This window comes from Pollicipes pollicipes, unplaced genomic scaffold (assembly GCF_011947565.3).
Source record: "Pollicipes pollicipes isolate AB1234 unplaced genomic scaffold, Ppol_2.1 Scaffold_2555;HRSCAF=2994_pilon_pilon_pilon, whole genome shotgun sequence".
Taxonomy (NCBI): domain Eukaryota; kingdom Metazoa; phylum Arthropoda; class Thecostraca; order Pollicipedomorpha; family Pollicipedidae; genus Pollicipes; species Pollicipes pollicipes.
The window spans coordinates 13,330,616-13,351,683 of record NW_023596136.1 but is presented as its reverse complement, the minus strand read 5'-3'; the positions used below and the strand labels follow the sequence as shown (position 1 = coordinate 13,351,683).

At 54.7% G+C, this 21,068-nt stretch overlaps 1 protein-coding gene across 1 annotated transcript in view; it reads right to left on the bottom strand.

Moving 5' to 3' along the window:
- Positions 1–385: 385 nt before the first annotated feature.
- LOC119107340 (lachesin) overlaps positions 386–21,068 on the bottom strand; it is a 62,288-nt gene continuing 41,605 nt past the window's right edge. Inside the window, exons 2-11 of the mRNA XM_037230770.1 lie at positions 12,711–12,821; positions 11,769–11,969; positions 8,161–8,282; positions 7,650–7,800; positions 7,060–7,157; positions 6,039–6,219; positions 5,300–5,427; positions 3,667–3,886; positions 2,522–2,629; positions 386–1,762 (exon numbers count right to left, since the gene is read on the bottom strand). Of these exons, the coding sequence (XP_037086665.1) occupies positions 1,746–1,762; positions 2,522–2,629; positions 3,667–3,886; positions 5,300–5,427; positions 6,039–6,219; positions 7,060–7,157; positions 7,650–7,800; positions 8,161–8,282; positions 11,769–11,969; positions 12,711–12,821 (1,337 nt within the window). The 3' untranslated portion in view covers positions 386–1,745. The remainder of the gene's footprint in view (positions 1,763–2,521; positions 2,630–3,666; positions 3,887–5,299; positions 5,428–6,038; positions 6,220–7,059; positions 7,158–7,649; positions 7,801–8,160; positions 8,283–11,768; positions 11,970–12,710; positions 12,822–21,068) is intronic.

Genomic DNA, 21,068 nt, shown 5'->3' with positions numbered 1-21,068 from the left:
GACCTGAAACTGGGCACCATCACGATACAATGCCCACACAACAGTTTGCTTGACCACCACAGCTTTACCAGAAGTCGGGAGAATTTCTGCCATGTGGGGTCAGACCTATTGATACTCACTAATGCCTAAGACGATGGGTTATCTAAATACAGCCCTCCACGCAGATCACGGGGGATTCATGAGTGCATCATATAACCAGCAAAACGCACGCCACGCTACCGATCCGTGCTACGGTCAGCACGCGCGCTAGCGATGTCGGCCAGTCAGAACAGCGCGCGGCCGCGCTGATGCCTCGGTTATCACAGCTCGTGGTGCGCGTTTTGGAATCAATGCGCTTGCCATCCCGAAGTGCGCCACCCACACAAAAGATTCCTCAGACACAGGCACATGTATATTTGAAGGGTGGTGATGTCAGTCCAGGCACGGTGAGCACTGCAGACGAGTCGGGCAATGCCCGGTATCCACTTATAAGAGAAGATATTCCCAAGCACGACGATGGCGACGTTAGACGGCAAACGTGGTGCTTCCTCTATGTTCAGGGCGCGGCGTGAAAAGCTTGAACATGGTCACTTGTAATCAGAACGCAGGAAAATGCTGTGAAATCGGATACGAGGCAAGGCGTTTACGGTTTTATCAATGTGCACTCATGACAAACCAGGCAACCACCACCGCGGCCGACTGATGAAACAGCAGTAATCTTGTGATGACTTTGAGTCCTTGGCCGCACGTGTATGAACGCGTCTTGGTATGCTTTTAAATCATTTTCCCATTCATAACAGCCCGTTCCGGCGCCATACGTCACTTTGATACATAACTCGTGCCCATGTCAGCAGACCTAAGCACCTCCTGACACAAATTCACTTGCGCCGGCCATGCAAATGCCACAGCAATATCACGCCACCCGCCCATTTAACAATCAGCAGCCATTCGTAATGCATTTGAGAAAACATAGTTCATGGCGACTACACAGCGTCTCCAATCAGAAAGAATCGGCAAGTGGACGAATATTACCAAATAGATGAGCAATAGCTACAGGAAACACAACAGCGGTCCGAATGATAATTTGTATGTCCTCCTGGGACTCCGCATTGCGGCGAAGCAATGACTTCAGGCTCGGCAAGCGCTCCGAGAGTGGCCATGACGCCACGCTTGCCGAACATGCCCCCGGCGCCGGCACCGACGCACCATCCAGAGGCGCTGCCAGAGTGCATCCCGACAGCAGTCCAGTCACCCCGGCACGACGGCCGCCCGCAGAGGTCAATCACAGCAGCTGCACATCGCAGGGACGAGGCCGATACCGGCAAGCACACCAGTCGTCCGCGACTGGGCCGCCAGGGTGTCACGGATGCTGCTCAGCCTGCCGCCGCCTCGACACGGTTCGCCCGCCATGCTCCCTCAGGGGAGGACGCGCCTCACCGCTCCGGAGCGCAGCGCGAGCACCTCGGCAGCCGCCGTGTTAGCAGCTCGGCGGCTCGGCCGCGTCAGCAGCTCGGCAGTGGTCGCGTCAGCAGCTCGGCAGCCGGACCGACCCGCACCGCGCATTGCCGGCAGCGCCGGTCGGCCCCCAGCCATCCGCCGCCGTCCGACATCGGCCCACATCAGCCCACATCGGCTGCCTCGACCGCAGCCTCTCCGGGCTCGGCGTCCGACGGCTGGGGCGGGACTGTCGCGTCCGGCACGAGCGGAGGGCCTCAGCTGGCCGACCCCAGCGCCGGGTGTCCGGGTCGAATGGCGCCGCGGCAGCATCACGTCTCGGTAGACTCTGAATGGTGGAGATGAGCAGGAGATTTCACACGACAGCATGACAGCACATCTGATTCAAAACATGCGCTGCAGAGGATTTTGTATGACAGCATCCTTGATTACTTAGACTTGAATGCCAGCCCAGAGCAGTTGATGGCAAGTGAAAACATCACGTATTATCCGTCTGTATGCGTTGCAACAGATCGCACAATTTCACATGACAAAATGACACGGCGTCCGCCTGGAAATGCTGGAACGGCACGAGTGGCCGTGCGACCGGGACTCATATTTCACTGCACACAATCCTCAGCGCGTTTGACCCATGCCCTTTAAATCCACTGAATTCACGAGCACTGCAGATATCCGGAACAGCGCTGGATAAGCAACGTTCGTTGCAAACGTGGCTGAGCAGCCGTGCTCTTCAACGTCCAGTTAGAGAGCGCCGTGGATGAGATTGCGGTTAAGAAATCCAGCAGCCCTAGTGCAGCGTCTGTTACATCAATATCATCGCCAAGCAATGAACGCGAATATGAAATACTGCAGCTGTTCGCCGGATGGTCGGCACGGAAAACGCGATGTGATTATGACGTCTGCGTGATCTGTGTCAGTACTTCACAGAAGGCGACGCCGTCGTCAAAAATCAATCATCACCAGGCCTTGGTTCCGTGTGGCTGGCATTAACACAGATGTGTGGGTTCTTGTTGCGGTGGCAAGTACCTCGCGAATTCTGCATCTCCTGGTGTGTCACGGATTATTCACGTGTGTTATGCAGGCTCACCGGATAAATAAGTAGAGATGAGAAGTGTGACGAGAAGTCCGATCAGTGTTATGCTGGGGTGGAGGCTTTGGTACCAAGCCCCGCTGCTGTATCGCCGAGACTCAAGAGCTGCAGGGTAACGCGGAGGTAAAGGTACACGTCAGCTCATCTCTGGGCAAAACCTCGTGTCAAGAGCTGCAGGGTAACGCGGAGGTAAAGATACACGTCAGCTCATCTCGGGCAAAACCTCGTGTCAAGAGCTGCAGGGTAACGCGGGGTAAGATACACGTCAGCTCATCTTGGGCAAAACCTCGTGTCAAGAGCTGCAGGGTAACGCGGAGGTAAGGTACACGTCAGCTCATCTCTGGGCAAAACCTCGTGTCAAGAGCTGCAGGGTAACGCGGGGTAACGATACACGGCAGCTCATCTGGGCAAAACCTCGTGTCAAGAGCTGCAGGGTAACGCGGGGGTAACGATACACGTCAGCTCATCTCTGGGCAAAACCTCGTGTCAAGAGCTGCAGGGTAACGCGGAGGTAAACGATACACGTCAGCTCATCTCTGGGCAAAACCTCGTGTCAAGAGCTGCAGGGTAACGCGGAGGTAACGATACACGTCAGCTCATCTCTGGGCAAAACCTCGTGTCAAGAGCTGCAGGGTAACGCGGAGGTAACGATACACGTCAGCTCATCTCTGGGCAAAACCTCGTGTCGCATCATCAAAAACATCACTGTAGCGTGAACAGCTCACATAAGGTCAGATATAACAGCAGCATGACCTCAGCAGTTCCATGAGGGGAACCACTTTCATGTGTCAATTTATCACCGCAGTGGAGCGTTGCAAAGTGCCGCACGTTATTGGATGCTGTTTGTATACTCGGCACATATCTGTGTATATTAAAGACCAGAAAGGTGGTGTTCGAGCCAGTCTAGTGGAAGAATGGTCACCTTACATAAAAAGCAGCCGAGCCCGCAATGCCTTGCAAGGTCGGGTCAGACGGTGGAGAAATCTAGTTGTGCGGACCACGGCAATCGCACAATAACGAAACACCGCGCCCAACAACATATAAAAAGTCCCAAGCACAGCACAGGAATGCTGGCAACGTGCGTCGAACGGCGAGGAGCGTGGACCCACGGCAGCCACGCCGTGTCCGGCCGCGCCACCCACCTTCTCCCTTGGCGAGCGTGGAGAAGTGGAACATGTCGGAGACGGCGCTCCAGCCGTGCCGGTTGCGCGCCTCCACGTGCAGGTCGTACAGGGTGGCGGGTGGCAGCTGGGTGAGCGGGATGGCCTGGCGGTGCACGGTGCCACCCACCACCTCGCTGCCGGTGGGTGGCACCAGCACCTGGCGCCAGGCCGGCGCCGGCTGCCCGGCCGTCACGTTGAACTGCGGCGTCAGCTGACGTCAGCGGCTGTGTCTCGGTGCTCGCCCGCGCCGTTCACAACACGCGACCATGTCCGAGGGAAACTCATTGTCGAGGCTTTTGGAGAAATACGTGCTGATGGCATGAACTGGGGGTGTGCGTGCGCGTGCAAATGAATGTCAGTAAGGCTGGTATGACGTAACTGGTGTGTGGCTTGAGCTGGCTTTCGGGTGTCGTATAATACTCGTGAGCGGGGAGCACCTGTCGATTTTGCCATCAGCAAGCCCGGTAATTTGTGGGTCCGCTTTCATTACCAAGCGCCGTAGCGGACGCTAACGGCCGCTAAATGAAGCGCTTGTAGGTAGGTCACGAGCCAGTCGCTATGATGTCGGACTTAATGCCACCGTGCCATTTATAAGCATTCGGAGAGCGGGAGCGGGCAAAATTACAGCGGCACGCCGCGGCCTGCGCCGGCCCCCGGCTGCAATTCCCCGCCCTGCCCGTATGCCGGCTCTCAAATAACAGCAACCCCTGGCAAAGCAAAGCTCTGCCGAAGATAAATGGCCCGGGTGCTGTTATGTTGAAAGAAGCCCGCCAAAGGAAAGCTGCTCAATTAAGCTGCGAAGCCAGAATACACGGAGTAGTCGGGGATTCACTGTGGTATATCGAGTCATTTACGGCGACAGCTACGCGTAGCTCCCCAGACAGTTAAGCTTTGTTTCCACAAAGAGCACACAACCACATATACACCACACACACAGGCTCACTCGAGGGATTCGAGGTAGAGCGTGCTGATTGCGAGTAAGCGCGTTCGCACGCGCGCTGTCGGAGCCTCCGCCACGGCGCGTCATCGCCAGCAGTCCCCGCCCCCGCCAGTACGGCCGGCGCCGCGTGCCCAACACGGCACGGGTCATGAGCAGTGAACTCCGTCAGTCACAAGTCACGTGATTATGCCCCCGGCGTGCCCCTCACTCGCTGTCATTCGCTCGCAGCCGCCGTGACGTCACGCGCGCCGGTCCGTGCCGGAGCCGCCGGCGACAAGGCCGGGGCGCGAGCCGTCTGACAGCCCGGGCGGGTCGTGTCGCGGCTGGCCCCGCCCTTTGGAGGGGTTCGACAGCTGGGGCACGTGGCTGGAATTTTGGTTGGCCGTGGCAGGCTGCTCTCGTGGCAGCGCGGTCCGGCAGGGGGCGCGTGTCCGCCGCGGATGTACGGGCGGCTAACTGTTCCGCAGGCACGCCGGCCGGGGCGTCGCCGCGTTAGTACAGGTTGTAGCTTGAGTGAACCCATGCCGATCGTACGAAACCGGGCGAAGGCGCTTCGACGGGGTGGCATGGTACGGCTCGGCACGGCGCTATCTGTCCTCGGACTCTGGTGGTAACCCGGTACTGGCGGCTAAGATCCAGACCGGCCGATGTACCGCGACCGCTCATGGTTACCTTGCTCTGTCGGTAGGCCACCCGGTACTCGAGGATCGGGCTGTAGCTGTGTACCTCCCAGGCCAGCTGGTACGAGTCGGGCGCCGTGCCCATCGAGCTGCTCGTCACATGGGCCCGCTCCGGGGTACCTGACGGTACCGGGGTCACGTGACAGTCACATCGGCCCGCTCCGGGGTACCTGACGGTGCCGGGGTCACGTGACAGTCACACAGTGTCTTTCTCTACAGTGTTACAATGGCACTTCTCATGGCCAGTATGGGTCACCTCATTTTGCACGATATCATAACGATCACTTGATCTTCACGCGTACCAATGCAAGAGCACTACTCTCAGCATCACAACAGGCAACTACTAGAATCACCGGGTCACGGAGACGTGAACAGTCCCGCTGCACCAGCAGTTGTCTGGCCCGTACACCCGGCTGACACGTGGAGTGGGGTCGGCCGGGGTTCGCACGCGCCCAGTGTCCCGGCACGTGCGCTCTCAGTGTCTCGGCACGTGCGCTCTCAGTGTCTCGGCACGCGCGCCCGTCGGCAGCGGTCCATCCGGCGGCCGGTGCCAGCGGGGCTTCGGCCGGGCTCAGATGGCCGACAGCCGAGCTCGGCCGCGGCCACCCAATCTCGGCGGCGGCGGCGCCCAGGCGCAAGTGCCTCTCACGCAAAGTTGGATGGGCACTCGGTTTCGTTCATGCAGATAGGCCGCGTCGTTTGGAGCGGGCTGTGCTGCCGCGCTTGAGTACCTGTGAGCACCATGCGGCCGCCGGCGCTGCCCAGCGCGTTGGCCGCCTGACACGAGTAGGTGCCGAAGTCGACCGGGCGCACCGGGCGGACGGTGAGCACGTGCCTCGTGCCGGCCAGCTGCCGCTCCGAGCTGAGGTGACGGCTCGGGTCCAGCGAGCCACCCTCGCGCGCCCAGCCCACCTGTCGCCAGCGACACGGCGTCACACACGGCTTGCCGCCACGTTTACGACAAATAAAATGAGATTCGGTCCCTTTGGAGGCAAAATGTCCCGTTGCATCAAGTAAATTCATCAGTGATGGGCTAAGCCTGACGACACTTTCGCGCAGCTGGTCTTGACCTATCCTGACAACTTCAGGGCAATCATGAGCACCAACCGGTTCGTGACCCCTGCTGACGGTACGCGCAATATCCGGAGCTGGACATGGCGTTCATATTAAACGCCACGGTAACTTGCGTGGATGCCAGCTAACACAGGGTTATTCTTGTAGCACCTCTGACCCAATTTCGAGCTTCAATGAAGACCTATGCTGTTTTAATTTATAGAGCACTCGAAACGGTGCATTTCACTTGAAATTCAGCTTACCTTGAGCATTACACACCATGCATTAAGCGTCCAGCAGTCGGCGAAACTCGACAAAATTCAGCCCAATGGATTCCGTTCGAACAACCACCGCTCCTAAATGCGTTGGCATTTGTGTTTTACTAAAAATAAAACAGAGGCTACCTCGACACGCAACGAGACAAAATATTTAATTATTTCAGCGATAGATATGACCCAGACACTATGGTATGCTGTTCCATTGTGGCAAGCTTGGGTACGACCAGAAATGGCCGGGCGCATCATTCATCAATTTCTTGAATGACAGAAACGTTTTCCCATAGTAAGTTGTTGGTACGAACATACCTTGCTTATTGATTGGACCATTCGAAAGTGAACTAAAGCTATTGGGTTCTCCGAATGCCGGCCATCGTGCTATCTCTCCTGAATGTTGGCACATTGTGCTCTCTCATGGACGCACCTCTGCTGGGGGGTCGGCGAAGACGAAGCAGACGAGTTGGGCTTCGAACCCCTCTCCCGAGTAGACGACGCTCTTCTCCACCTCGACCTCGGGCGGATCTGCAACGGTCAACAGTTAGCGCTCCGCCGTCAGGGTGCGTGCGGCAAGGGGCTGACGGTGGCCGACGCTGACCCCGGTGCTGGGGCTGACGGCGGTCGGGTTCTCACACCGCCGCTGGGGCCGACGGCGGTCGGGTTCTCACACCGCCGCTGGGGCTGACGGCGGTCGGGTTCTCACACCGCTGCTGGGCTGACGGCGGTCGGGTTCTCACACCGCTGCTAGGGCTGACGGCGGTCGGGTTCTCACACCGCTGCTGGGGCTGACGGTGGTCGGGGTCTCACACCGGTGCTGGGGCTGACAGCGGTCGGGTTCTCACACCGGTGCTGGGGCTGACGGCGGTCGGGTTCTCACACCGCTGCTGGGGCTGACGGCGGTCGGGTTCTCACACCGGTGCTGGGGCTGACGGCGGTCGGGTGCTCACACCGGTGCTGGGGCTGACGGCGGTCGGGTACTCACACCGGTGCTGGGGCTGACAGTGGTCGGGTACTCACACTGGACCTGCAGGCTGACGGTGGCCGTCCCCGGCACCCCCAGACCGTTCTCGGCCACGCACTCGTACAGGCCTGCCATCTGACGGCTGACCTGGCCGATGGTGTACACGCGGCCCTCGTGGCGCGTCTCGCCCGACGGCAGCGGGCCAGCCTGTCGAACACGTCACGCAGCGGTGTTCACGGGTCACCGGGCTGACGCGCGGCCCACAGCACAGATCGGAGCACCGACTCGGGGTCTGTGACCGACAGCTCAGCAGCACAGACCTGCACGCTGTGGGCATACGACCCATAGCCAATGGAAGTGCGTGCCTGGATGTGACAGGACATGCCAGCCTGCTTCCAGCGTAGCCTCGCCAACCGGGTGTAAAGAGCATCCGAGAATAATGAGCATCGCTGCATTAGGGAACGAGATTGTGCGGGTCTGGGAAGAGACAGCTGGGCGGTACTGACAGCTTAGCGCCCTTCCCCGCGTCCGCAGTCAGCACCCCGGTGCCCGGAGCGAGCGCCTCACCTGCTTCCTCCAGGCGACCTTGGGCGGGGGATTGCCGGAGGCGTTGCAGCTGAAGTGTGCCTGCTCTCCGCGCGTGACGACCAGCACGCCGCCGGCCGGCTGGACCGACACTACAGGCCGGTCTGCGGCAGACAGCGGCGGCGTCACGGCCCGGCTCGAGCGGCATTGTGTGCCAGATGAGGTGCCGCCGCCCCGGCAGCTCCAGACGCCGCCCGGCGCCGTATTGCGCCCGGCCGGGGAGATGGATGGCCACATGTCTCCCGTCGCCGCTCGGTGCGGCTCTGAATGCTCCTCGCCTCCTCGTACAGGAGCGTGTTTATATCGCTGGCATCCCGGCGGGGCCATATCACAGCGGCTTACACGGAGTGGCGAATACATACTCATGTTAGGATTTCCACTACTGTAAGGTGAGATTTGCCAACGTCAACCCGCCAGCGTCTGTCCGTGCTCGCATCTCCGAGGGGCCTCACGACGCAGGCAGGGGGCAAGGACAGACGGGGCACGGACAGGGCAGGGGGAGTGGCACAAGGCCCACATGTTCCCTCATGTCCCGAAACCCCGGCCTAAAACAAAAATCATCGTCATCATCATTTTAAGAGCCCAAAGGCCCCGAAGAGCTGGCCGGATGTTGCATTAAGGGGCCCCGGCCACGCCAATCAGAGGGCCATCTGCGCCAATCCGGGCCCAATGAGTCGATGAGAGCCTCTATGTCGGCCAGACATCACCAGCGCCGAACGGCCGGCTCCATGTCGGTTTGGCCCTCGGGGCTCATTTCCCCAGCAGGTACAAGGACGGTGCCCGATCAAGGGGGCAAGGGGGCCCGGGCCCCTGGATCAATGAGGGTTCTCTGTGTTGGTTGGAACTCACAGTGCCTAACAAGAGGTTGTGAATTGGTAAAGCGACTAGAGTCGGCCAGGGGTCTATTTTCTGAACAGTGGCAGGGACGAAACCACGAATACCAGAGGGCCCCTTTCGTTAGACGAAGGGCCCCTGGCTTCTGATAATGCACTGAGACATTGGAACTCAGATAAAAGAGTCTACAATGGGTAATCAAAGGGGCCTGCACCAGCTAGGGGCCTCCCGTCTAATTTCGGCCAGGGGCCCGATAAGTTGATCTGGAATCCCTCGGCCAATTATGCAGCAAATGTCAGTCAGAGAACATGTTGCGCCGATCGGGGCCCCTTGAGCCGATGAGGCTCTCTATGTCGTTCAGGCACGACAAGCACCAAGCAGTCGGCTCTGTGTCGATCTGAGCCTTGGAGCCCATTTCCCAAGTTAAGTCAAGGCTCGAGCCTCGATCTGGATTGGTTAGAGCCCCAGAAACAACGAGGGCCCTTGTGTCGGTTATGGGCCCCTGGTGCCAAACATCGGGCCTCCGACGGTAAGGTGCCCCTTGTCGGTCAGGGGAACGTGTTCTGAACGGGAATGCCAGCAGGAATCTTGCGTTGGTCGGGCCCACTGGCAAAGAAAATAGATGAGTTCTTACAATGAGAGTTCACAATGAGAGAGTGGAAGGGACCTGTGCCAGTCAGGGCTGCAATGCCAAACGAGGAGCGGGGGAGGGGGGGGGGGGGGGCTCTACCTCATTTCTCCGGTTCGGCTCGTTAAGCCGAACAGGGGAATGTGACCATCACTGCAATCTCTGCGGTGATAGGGATCTTGCTGCATCTTGCTACATCCTTTACGCCGATCCGGGGCCAACTGCTTGGGTCAGAGAGCCTCCCGCGTCAGGACGAGACTGATGTATAATGTCTCCCTCCAGGGCACTCCGTATCGACCAGGGGACATACCCCCAAATCGCCAGAATGGCAGCCGATAGGCACCCGACGCCGGGACAGAATGACGCCTCATGCCCCGATTGGAAGAAAGTAGCGTGCCCCTTTGTGCTCTAGAGCTTTGCCAGGAAAAGGTGAGGGATCCCGTTAGTGTTTAATGGGGTAGACCGAATGAGGTCTTTTATCTGTAAAAAACAAAAACAAATGGAGCGCCACGCGCATCGTCTCGCCCTTTAATGGAGCACCAGCCACTGTATTGGTCAAGCTAGCACTCAGGGGCCATAGCGCAAAAACTGAAGGCCAACCGCTGTTTGTCTGAGGAAGACCATCCATTGCCAGAATCGACTTGTGGAAACTTCTTTTTCAAATTAGTCCTGTGTGTTTGCATTGCCAGGCACATGAACACCCATGGCCAGGGAAGCAGTCCGCGTCACGCTGGCGGCACTAGTCGCTGCAGCTAGCACCAGGCGGCGGGAGCCGGGCGTGCGAGAACGACCGTCCTCAAATAATTATTTCGAAAGTCTGTCGTAATAAATTCACACCTTTCAAATATCGGCCTGGTGATATATTTCCTCTGTGTTATATTGAGAAGGTCCTCTGAACACATAAACAGTAAAAGAAACACGAAAACTCGACACTCTGGCTTTATCTTTGCAGTTTTCACCACTCGATTCTAGTACCACTACGCAGTGCCGAAAGTGCTTATTCGTTCCCGTCGCCTTAAAAATCGCAGAGGTGCAAAGATATGCGGCCCGGGCTACCTTTCAAACGTGGGAACTCATGTCATGAATCGTTCAAATGTATTTCTTACGTCATCGTTTTCGTCCGCCCATTAACCCACACCCAGTGTTAGCCGCAGGACCGATGCGGCGCGATCCATGGACGTTACAGCGCTGGGCGTCGCGGTTCGCTTTTTTTAAGATTGCGAGCACGCATGCTCAAAACTATGCGATGTAGTTTTTCACCACACGATTGTGCATGAAGGTTGAAGATCTCAGACGAACATGGGCTGGCCACGTCAATACAAAATTTGACTCATTTCGATTTGCACCCAAGCTCACGGAGCCTTCAATATCCCTGAGAACCTCGAACAATGCCGTCAAAGCCCCTGGGTGCTATCAGCCTAGAAAGAGTCTACTGAACCATTGCAAAATAGAAGCGCCAGTGGTTTATTAAATGGTTTATTAAACGCAATTATTTATGCCTAGTTCCTTCCGTTCATTGACTTCAAAACAAAAACAGAATCGCATTTTCCGGCGGTTTCTGGATTATGTTTCAGTCAAAGCGGTTTCAGCTCAGTTAAATTTCAGTTCAGTTTCACCGGAGCGCCGTCCTGAAGGCTCAGTTGGTTAGAGCGTGTTCCTTCCGACCCACCCACCCGTGGCAGGGTGGGTTAGAGTCGCTTTAGGCGCTTGCTATTTGCTCGTGACTGGGATGGTCGGCGGCCGTTGGCAACCAACGTGCTCTAAAGATAGAGGTGACCTCAGAAGGCAGGGCGGAACGTGACAAGGAGAGTGGCACGTTGAGCTTGCGCCACCAAATTATGCTGTTTACCTGAAATTTCACGATCGGGTGTAAGGACCCAGGACGCACCCAACAACCACGGCTTGGCGTGCGGTCTGATCCCAGAACCTATCCGTTCAAAAGGTTCGCACCAAATTTAAAAAAAAAATGTTAGAACTAAAAATGAAGAAAATCGTGCCCGTAGAAATGAAGTGAGCAACATATAACACTTCTTTGTTTTTGAGGGATTCTTTCACCAGCAGGGAACCCTTTTCCAACCACGTACCCTTGCTCACCAAGAGTGTGACTGTGCCCTAGAGCGGTACTCACAGAGCACCTCGAGCCGGTGCGTGAGCTCCGTGAGCGGCTCCGTGTCCAGGGAGCAGGTGTAGGACGACTGGTCGCTGGGGCGCACGCCGTCGATGCGCAGGTTGTAGCCGTCCTGGAGGCTGTAGCGTGGGTCCCGCGCCACGATCGCCTCCCGCGCGCTGATGACGCGCCGCTCGCGCTTCCACACCACTATGTACGGACCTAGGAGTACACCAGCCGGCGCTGATCACGCCGCGTATTGTGCCAGCCCCGCCAGATCCGGCTGGTTGCAGAGCTTACAACGACAAGTGATAGCAGCCAGGGTGAAAGTGAACTACTTTAGCCGCGATGACCCCTGAAGCATCGATGTTTCTGAAAAGTCCATACAAATACAGCCTTTGTATCGCGCCCAGTCAGGAGCATACACACATTGCCCTCGGGTAGGGGGGGGGGGGGGAGAGGGAGAACGTACCCCACCGCACCAAATTTGCTACATGTATTTATACGCGTGCGACTAAATATCAGCACTATTTAATTCGGGGTAGAAACGTGGAACTATACACTGGCAGGCCAAGAAAACGAGATGTTACCTTATCGCATGCCACACATGTTGTGCGTCTGCAGCGCGCTTAATTTGGTTTTCGGTGAAAAGCATCGATTTGAGCCCACCAATCACGAACTCGTGCTTATACCCATGCACAGTCAGCAAGGTGTGGTCACTGACAATGACTTTGACGCGGATGAAAGGTTGAAGAAACAGTCAGTTTTCTTTTAATGCTGTGCACTTTTTATAAAAGTTGCATACTTAAACGTTTTCGCTCTACACCACGCCTCTAAAGTCCCTGCTGAATTCCGGCAGCTTGGGACATTTGTCCCCTCGTCCCTGCGTCTCCGCGGCGCGGCCGACAAACTGTCGCAGCTCAGGAGCCCTCCGTACTTGCCCACGAGCCGAGCTGCACCAACCTTTGTGATTGATGGCGCAGGGGAGCACGATGGTCTCTCCCTGTTTGGCCTGAAACGTCGCCGCGGGCGTGCTGAAACTCGGCTGTGGGTGTACGCCGCCGGCGGGGCTTCCTGTAACGAATGGCGGCAGTTAATCATATGGCTACGTTCGTATGTTTCAGTTCCTTGAACAGCCCCCCGCCGCCTGTCAGTCATGAGTTACGGTCAAGAGACCAAGCTGGAGCGAGGCTGTCTGTCACTGTCTCCAGGATATGCATGCTTGGATTTTTATTAATCGTCGTATAATGTAGTGTTGCTTGGGTGTCTTAACATAGATGTGAATTGCGCCGATTTTTTATTGTGCAGGTAACCAAAACCTTTACCATGTTCTGGGCGATTGCGACGCCTGACACTACTCTTCTGACATGAAGCACAGCCCAACTAACCACGCCTTTCTAGGGGTCAGCCTATTCCCGCTCTGCTATCAGTGTTGAGGTGTTGATTGGTAGATACAGTTAATAAGCTTTGAAAAGGTCATGAGTTTCGGCGTTTGCAGCATTGCTCACAACAGTGGCTCACACTAGCTTTCTTAGCATCGACATTGTCGCCTTGATTAGACCGGAACAAAAATTAGTTGAGCTTGTCACTCCGACATGATATGAGTGTTGAGGGTCCGACCTGACGACCTGTCTTGGTGGAGGCGCCAGACGGACTGAGCGCGGAGGGGGGGGGGGGGGAGACACCTGATGCGACTGGTCCGCAGCCGTGGCACGGCTGCAGGTCGAAAACTCATGCATCGTAACGCGGACGTGGTGCGGCAATATCTGGCGCCTACGTGCGTCACCCCAGATTATTGCTCGCTTTCGACCGCTGCCAAGCCATGCCGGGTCTCGTGAATGGCCTTGGTCAATGCCGTGGTGGGTCAGCTGTCTACTGAGGGGGAATAGTGACGCTTAAGTTTTTGCCCGCGTCCAGGTCAGCATTATGGAAGCCATTGGCATGACAGACAACTCTCCAGAGGACAGTCGCGGTTCCCTTTTAAAAACCGTGTGACACGTACGATTAGATACACATCTTTTTCAAGCGTTCGTTGCATTCAAACCCGGACATGTCAACATTGCCACCTTTGCGGCGCGAGACATGCGTGTCTTTTTGGGGACGCACGACGCACTCAGCTGCTCAGGCTGGTGGTGTCGCCTGCCTTTCAGCCTCGCAGGAAGGGCAGGCACCGCAGGGAATCGGGCTCCGTACCTTTAGTTTCTCACTTACGCAGCTTAACCGCTGCACCACGGGTGTCTCTTGCGGCATGGGACAAACAGGGGAAGAGCTGACTAGTGGTTAATCTACTGCAGCAATATAGTCGGTATGAAAACTAACGTTAATGGACTCAGGACCTTTGGAAATAAATGTAAATGGGCTTGATTGATGCATTGTGAAATCCGCCTTCCCTGATGGTTTCGCATGCAGAAGCTGGCAGTGAAGGGACAATAGCACTCTTGCTACATGCAGCATTGCTTGAAAATGTGAGGTCTACGAGCCAGACCAGCCCCTGCAATGCCAGTCGACGAAACCATTATGAATGAAGAATGATCTGGGTGTTTGGGACTGCGCCCCACGTATTGTGACTGATGAATTCGGAGGGAATGGATATTGGTTACAGTGAACTAGGCTGAGCGTCTATAGACTGGGTGAGGTTTAATCCATTTCGGCTGAGCACCCGGCGTACGGTATGCGACACCTGGTATTAAGATGTAAGCATGTCTGTTTTTGGCCGATCGCCCGCGACGCACGCACTTCCCGTGTTGTTGAGTCCTGCTGGCGATCTGGAGACAGTACATTTACCTTCCCGTGCTATTGCTTTCATATATTCATCATCCATGCTTGCTGAGATGTGGCAGCCATCTTCAGAACACTCCACAGCTGACGGGTCCGTGGTTTGTGCTGTAGCACGCATAGCCAGCTCCGCACGTCCAACCCACTAGTTCATCGTCAGCCTTTTCCTTCCTGCCAAACGGTGTTGGTCTCGTGTCGTTGCAAACCCGTGTTGTCGAGACTAATACTTGGTTCAGGCCCTGTAATCTCGATTTTCTCTCAGTTCCAAAATGTGCGTGTCTTACGTTAAAGGGAAGAGCTGGGTTAGCATTTTGTCATGCTGCAATACTTCATGAAAACCGCGCCAGATATGATGCTTGCGGAGCATGCAGTGTTTGGAAACTCATGCAATATTCAGAGACTTGCACCGCAGGCTACACGGAGTGCATTTGCCAGTGCATTTTAAGATATAAGCAAACATGCCAGTCAAGCCAGATACATGAGTGACCAGGCTAGACCAAACCGGGACACCCAAGCCACAGAATGTTTCGTGAGATGTCTTTACAAGTTCGCCCATCGCCTCGTTCCTAATAATTGTGCACGTTAATTCCATTGGCGTGCACTCCGGCTTTGTCTTGTATAAACCGAAACGTGGGAACGTTTATCAAGAATAGCATTGTCGCAACAGTAGTTTCTTACATTTCAGTCAGCTGCCTTGTTTTAGAAAATGGAGTTGTACGACGCACCAATGTCAAGTCTTTTTTGACGATGACACATTTTTCAACAGGACTGTTGTTCATCCCAGTGTGTTAAGACTTGTGTTCATCTCCATTTTTTTTAAAAATCGTATTCATTGGCACCGGGCAAACAAGAAGTACTTCGATTGCCCATGGTGCCCACTCTTCTTGCCAGGGTGAGAGGCAAATGACGTCAGATAGCCTCAACAGCTAATACGGCAAAAAGTAGTGTCTAAAAAATGTCATATGACGCAGACACACAAGTTATCCGCAACGGCTCATCCGATCGCCTTGAAACCTTCCCCAACCGACTCCGTGTAATGGGGTGAGTCATGGGAAGGCAATGTCGAGACCCGACCTGAGGTCAAACACCATCAAAACGGGAAGAAAAAATAGTATGCGCAAATGCCGACAACTCATATATCAGAGCCTGCTGCACCGATCGCAGTGAAATTTTCACCATTGGATGCCACATGCCTGATTCCTTGCTGCAGTTTCAGATTTGGTGACCCTAGGTCGGATCAAAAGTCGTTAAATTTTGCAGTCCAAATTATTTATTGCAGACAACTTGCGGCTCAGAATCTACCACGCTGATAGCTGCCAAACCTTACCATCCAGTACGCCATTTACCCTAATTCTCTGTTGAAGCTGCAAGTATGATGCCATATTCATGGCTTTGGCTTTGTTTGTTCCCAAGAAAAGTGCGGCTTGGTTAGGCTGGCCTTATGAGGTGAATTTCTCCTTAGCGGAGGTGTTGTGCTGAAAATAATGCGCTGGATCGTGCATGGTGTTGCCACGATTAACACAACCGTAGCCGTGGAACGCGTGATGGTACGTGACTGATTACTGGGTGTGGTGTGCGAACACCGTTTTGTTATGGTTTTGTGCATGCCTCCTCAGCAGTCTTTTGTTGTGTGCTTGTTCCAAGTCGTTCAGAAGTCCGCCGAATCGAACTGAGCCTGGGCCAAAATGGGCCCGCCTTGGTCAGTGTCCTGCTGTGACAGATCAGTAACATCAGAATCCTTGGGGACAAGCTTTCCGCACTCGGTGTATGGCTTGCCACGGAGGTACCAGTCCCAGGAACAAACAGGAACAAAACCGACTGGAAAGACGCCACTCCTTTGGTCGACGTGAGCCTTGAGCTCCATCGAGCGTGCTGCGCACCGCCGTGTCAATGCTTGATTCAGCTATCACGACCGTCCCTGTCTTTGCTCACCAAAAAAGGAGACTGTATCAGCAGTCCTTGCGCCAATGCCCTTGCATTAGCACACGAAGTATGCGAAAATGTTATTGCTGTAAGGTGCACGACCGCAAAAATCAAAAATAGAAGTGCCCGCGCCTTTGGTGCCATAAAAACAATAGCGCATGGCTTCATGGCATACATTGCAGCTGCTAGAAACATCCCATCGAGTGGTGAAAGTTTGAAGATGATGGGAGCTATAGTTCCTGGATGAGCTGGCTGCAGGTAAGAATTTTTGACCTTGTGAAATTTGACGACTTTTGACCTGACCTAGGGTTACCAAATCAGAAACTGCAGCAGGGAACCAGGTATGGAGCGTCCAATGGTGAAGGTTTCACAGCGATCGCTGCAGCGGGCTCTGAGATCTGAGTTGCTTGTATTTGCATGTAAAATTTTCCGTTTACGTTTCCGAGGTGTTTAGCCTCAGGTCAGGTGTCAATATTGCCTCCTCATAGCTCACTCATTGCACGCAATTGTTTAGTGAAGGTTTCAAGGTGATCGGACGAACCGTGTCGGAGAACTTGCGTGTCTGCGTGATCTGCCGGCTTTTTAGACCATGCTCGTCCAAAGCCCCGATGTCGACGAATAGCATGACCGGGCACTATCTGCCTGGTCCGGCCACACCACGACAGGACACTATCTGCCTGGTGCGGCAACACTACGACAGGGCACGTCTGCGTGGTCCGGTCATACCACGAAAGGGCACTGTCTGGCTGGTGCGGCCACATCACGGCAGGGCACTATCTGCGTGGTCCGGCCACATCACGACAGGGCACTATCTGCGTGGTCCGGTCATACCACGACAGAGTACTATCAGCCTGGTCTGGCCACGCCACGACAGAGTACTATCAGCCTGGTCTGGCCACGCCACGACAGAGTACTATCAGCCTGGTCTGGCCACGCCACGACAGAGTATCAGCCTGGTCTGGCCACTCCACGACAGAGTACTATCAGCCTGGTCTGGCCACGCCACGACAGAGTACTATCAGCCTGGTCTGGCCACGCCACGACAGAGTACTATCAGCCTGGTCTGGCCACGCCACGACAGAGTACTATCAGCCTGGTCTGGCCACGCCACGACAGAGTACTATCAGCCTGGTCTGGCCACGCCACGACAGAGTACTATCAGCCTGGTCTGGCCACGCCACGACAGAGTACTATCAGCCTGGTCTGGCCACGCCACGACAGAGTACTATCAGCCTGGTCTGGCCACGCCACGACAGAGTACTATCAGCCTGGTCTGGCCACGCCACGACAGAGTACTATCAGCCTGGTCTGGCCACGCCACGACAGAATACTATCAGCCTGGTCTGGCCACACCACGACAGAGTACTATCAGCCTGGTCTGGCCACGCCACGACCGGGCACTATCTGCCTGGCCCAGCCACACCACGACAGGGCACTATCTGCGTGGTCCGGCCACATCACGACAGGGCACTATCTGCGTGGTCCGGTCATACCACGACAGAGTACTATCAGCCTGGTCTGGCCACGCCACGACAGAGTACTATCAGCCTGGTCTGGCCACGCCACGACAGAGTACTATCAGCCTGGTCTGGCCACGCCACGACCGGGCACTATCTGCCTGGCCCAGCCACACCACGACAGGGCACTATCTGCGTGGTCCGGCCATTAACACATCAGCCAGGCGGTACAGCTTGCCATGCATGTGGGGGTTAGCTCAGCATAGCATGGCCTTCATGTGGGGATTAGCTCAGCAAGCATGGTCTTCATGTGGCGGTTGACTCAGCATAGCATGGCGCCTCGTATTGTATGATACAAAACGAGCTCTCTGCAATCACCCTTGGCGAAAAGGTAGATGCTGAGCCTTACCCACTGAGCTTGAATAGAGCTTTCTAAGCGTTGTTTACAGGGCAAAATTATCCAGTCTTTTTTAGAGGCTCAGACACAACCATTCAGACGACCACTGCCAACAAATACAAGGATTGTCAGCACGCTTTTATGCAAGCTTGGACTTATGTTCTAAGCCAGCATTTCAGTTATATGTACGTTTAAAAATTGTTATTTAGATTCCTCCAGGTCCAACCAAGATAATACGCTCAATACAAATCGCTTAAAAAGATTTAAGTCGCCAAAAGGTCTCAGGACCTTATTTTTATTCAAAGTCAGCACACAAAAAACATCTCGTTTGAAATGAGAGCTTCGGAACATGGATTTATTAGATATATATATATATATATATATATATATATATATAGGTATACATATATAAATACATACATATACATGTTTAGAGTACTCGTTTTATTGCGATCTGTCTGCGGCGGTAGCGTCAAAGGCTAAAACGCTGCCAAAGTTATGGTAGCGGTACTCCTAGTACCACATGTTCCGCTCCCGCAGAGCTAGCGTTAAAGCCAACAGTTCACTCAATCATTTCGTCGTTAAACTCCTGACCATAAGAAAGACAGCAATAAATCTGGACGACATGACGCTTTTTGTCTACGCATGCAACTGAAAAAATATTTAGTTGGCCTAATTCCATTAAGTGCTCAGGAGGCTGTGATACAAAACTGTCGAGCAAGTTGGAACGGGCTTCAAACACCTGACCAGCTATCAAGGGAAAGTTACGATTTTCCATTCAGTTGCTGTCACACGGTCGCTTTGGCAACTGAGAACCGTTAAGACAAAATGCACGAAGTTTTAGGACCAGGCTCTACCCGTAGCCTAGATGAAAAGAATATGAGCTTTCCACCCCCAAGCCGCCAGCCTCTGTGCGAAGCGGGACGAGTGCAGCTAACAGGCCAGCTAGACGCTATATGTGGCATGGGCGAGCGAGGTGATAGCAGACCAGTAAGACGGCTCATGTGCATGGACGAGCGAGGTGATAACAGACCAGTAAGACGGCTCATGTGGTATGGACGAGCGAGGCGATAACAGGCCAGTAAGACGGCTCACGTGGCATGGACGAACGAGGCGGTAACAGACCAGTAAGAAGGCTCATAAAATGCTACTAAAGTTAGCAAGTACAAAAGCGACATAGAGTATGGCGAGTATGGTGTACCCACAACCCCCTCGAGTTATGACGCTTAAGTCAGCACCAGGTCATGTTTTGGAGAGTTGTAAGGCCGAGTGGCCATGTCGCATACCGCACTCTACCACCAATCTCATTCTTGGAACACTGGACGTTCGTGGTCTCTTGTTCTGGTGACGCTGTCGCGACACGCCACCTTTGTGATGGGCGTACACAAGTTCCTCTTCTTTTCAAAGCCGGTTAAAGTGAGTGTCACTGAGGCCATGTTTCCTCGGATTACGACAATAGCTAAACGCTGCCAGAGCTTAACGTTCTCTCCTCCCTCCCCCGACGAGGAAATCAGCCTAGCCCCAAGATTTTAGACAAAGTTTCTCGTGAATAGGCCACGGGCCCTGCCGGCTTCCAAGGCGACTGGTTGGAAGTGAAACCGCTGGGTGAGGCCCGAGCATTGTCTTTAGATACGGCGCCCCGGCCACCGCGAAAGAGTAGCCGTGGCGCCGTATTTGTGTGTGTGGCCTCCCATGATAGGTTCTTACCGTGGGCGAATGGGAATATGGTCATCCCATCGGGCTTCTCACCATCTCCCCGGTCGATGCCAGTGTGTTCCAGGATAGATGGGATTCCTGTTGCCTGTATTGCGCGCTTAATGGCGTCATTAAGTGCTGTGTGTCTGGGCATTCGTCCAGCACTCAAACGACAAGTCAACACATGATGCTCCTTACTTTCTGCCTCTATGCCACATCTGTATTTACGTGGCTGACATGATTCATCGTCTACGGGGAGAGCAATAGCGATCTGCAGCGTGTTCTGGTCCACCTGTGTTTCGAGGTTGCCGGATGGCATGGCGTGGAGCCAAACGTCGCTTCCTGAGCCGCGGCGCTCCGTAACAGAAGCCTATTGGGCATCCATTGTGCGTCTTTTGGCACCAACAACGTGTTCCTAGCTTTTCTGGCTTGAGCGCAGCGTTGCTTTTTCAGAAGCCCTGCACAGAAACCTGCGGCAGGTGCGGGCGTAGACCCATCCATAACCCATGTAGACCCATGAGACCCATCGCCTTCAGGACCGGGCTTAAATGAGACCCATCGCCTTCAGGACTGGGCTTAAATCAATTTAGGTGTTTTGGATCTAGATTTGACCGTCACCAACTTATCGGAGTTAGCTGCCGAATTATCCTGTTGTTTTGTCGCCGTTTAGGCGCACACACATTGGTGATGAGATGCTCATTGATGCCTGTTCGCTATTTACTGTTCTCATGGCTATTGGCAAGGGTGGAAAAAATGCATTTTGTGTTGCCGACCGAATATCTGCGACCAAAATTGTCGCCAGCAGCTTAACGCAGTACTATATGACGAAAAATGGCAACGGCATCCATGCCCAGCAACGTAATCAGAAATCGGCGTATCACCGAAAGCCTCTTTTATCACCGCAACTTGCAATATCATGTACACAACCGAAACGTTTAGTTCTACAATATCATTCAGTTAGTGCCAGGGTATCTGTTGCTGCGAAAAATGCAGACATACCGGCCCTACACCATGGGGTTCAATCACAAAACCAATCTTCCTTCACCCTCAAGACTTACTCTGTCCTCGCGGTTA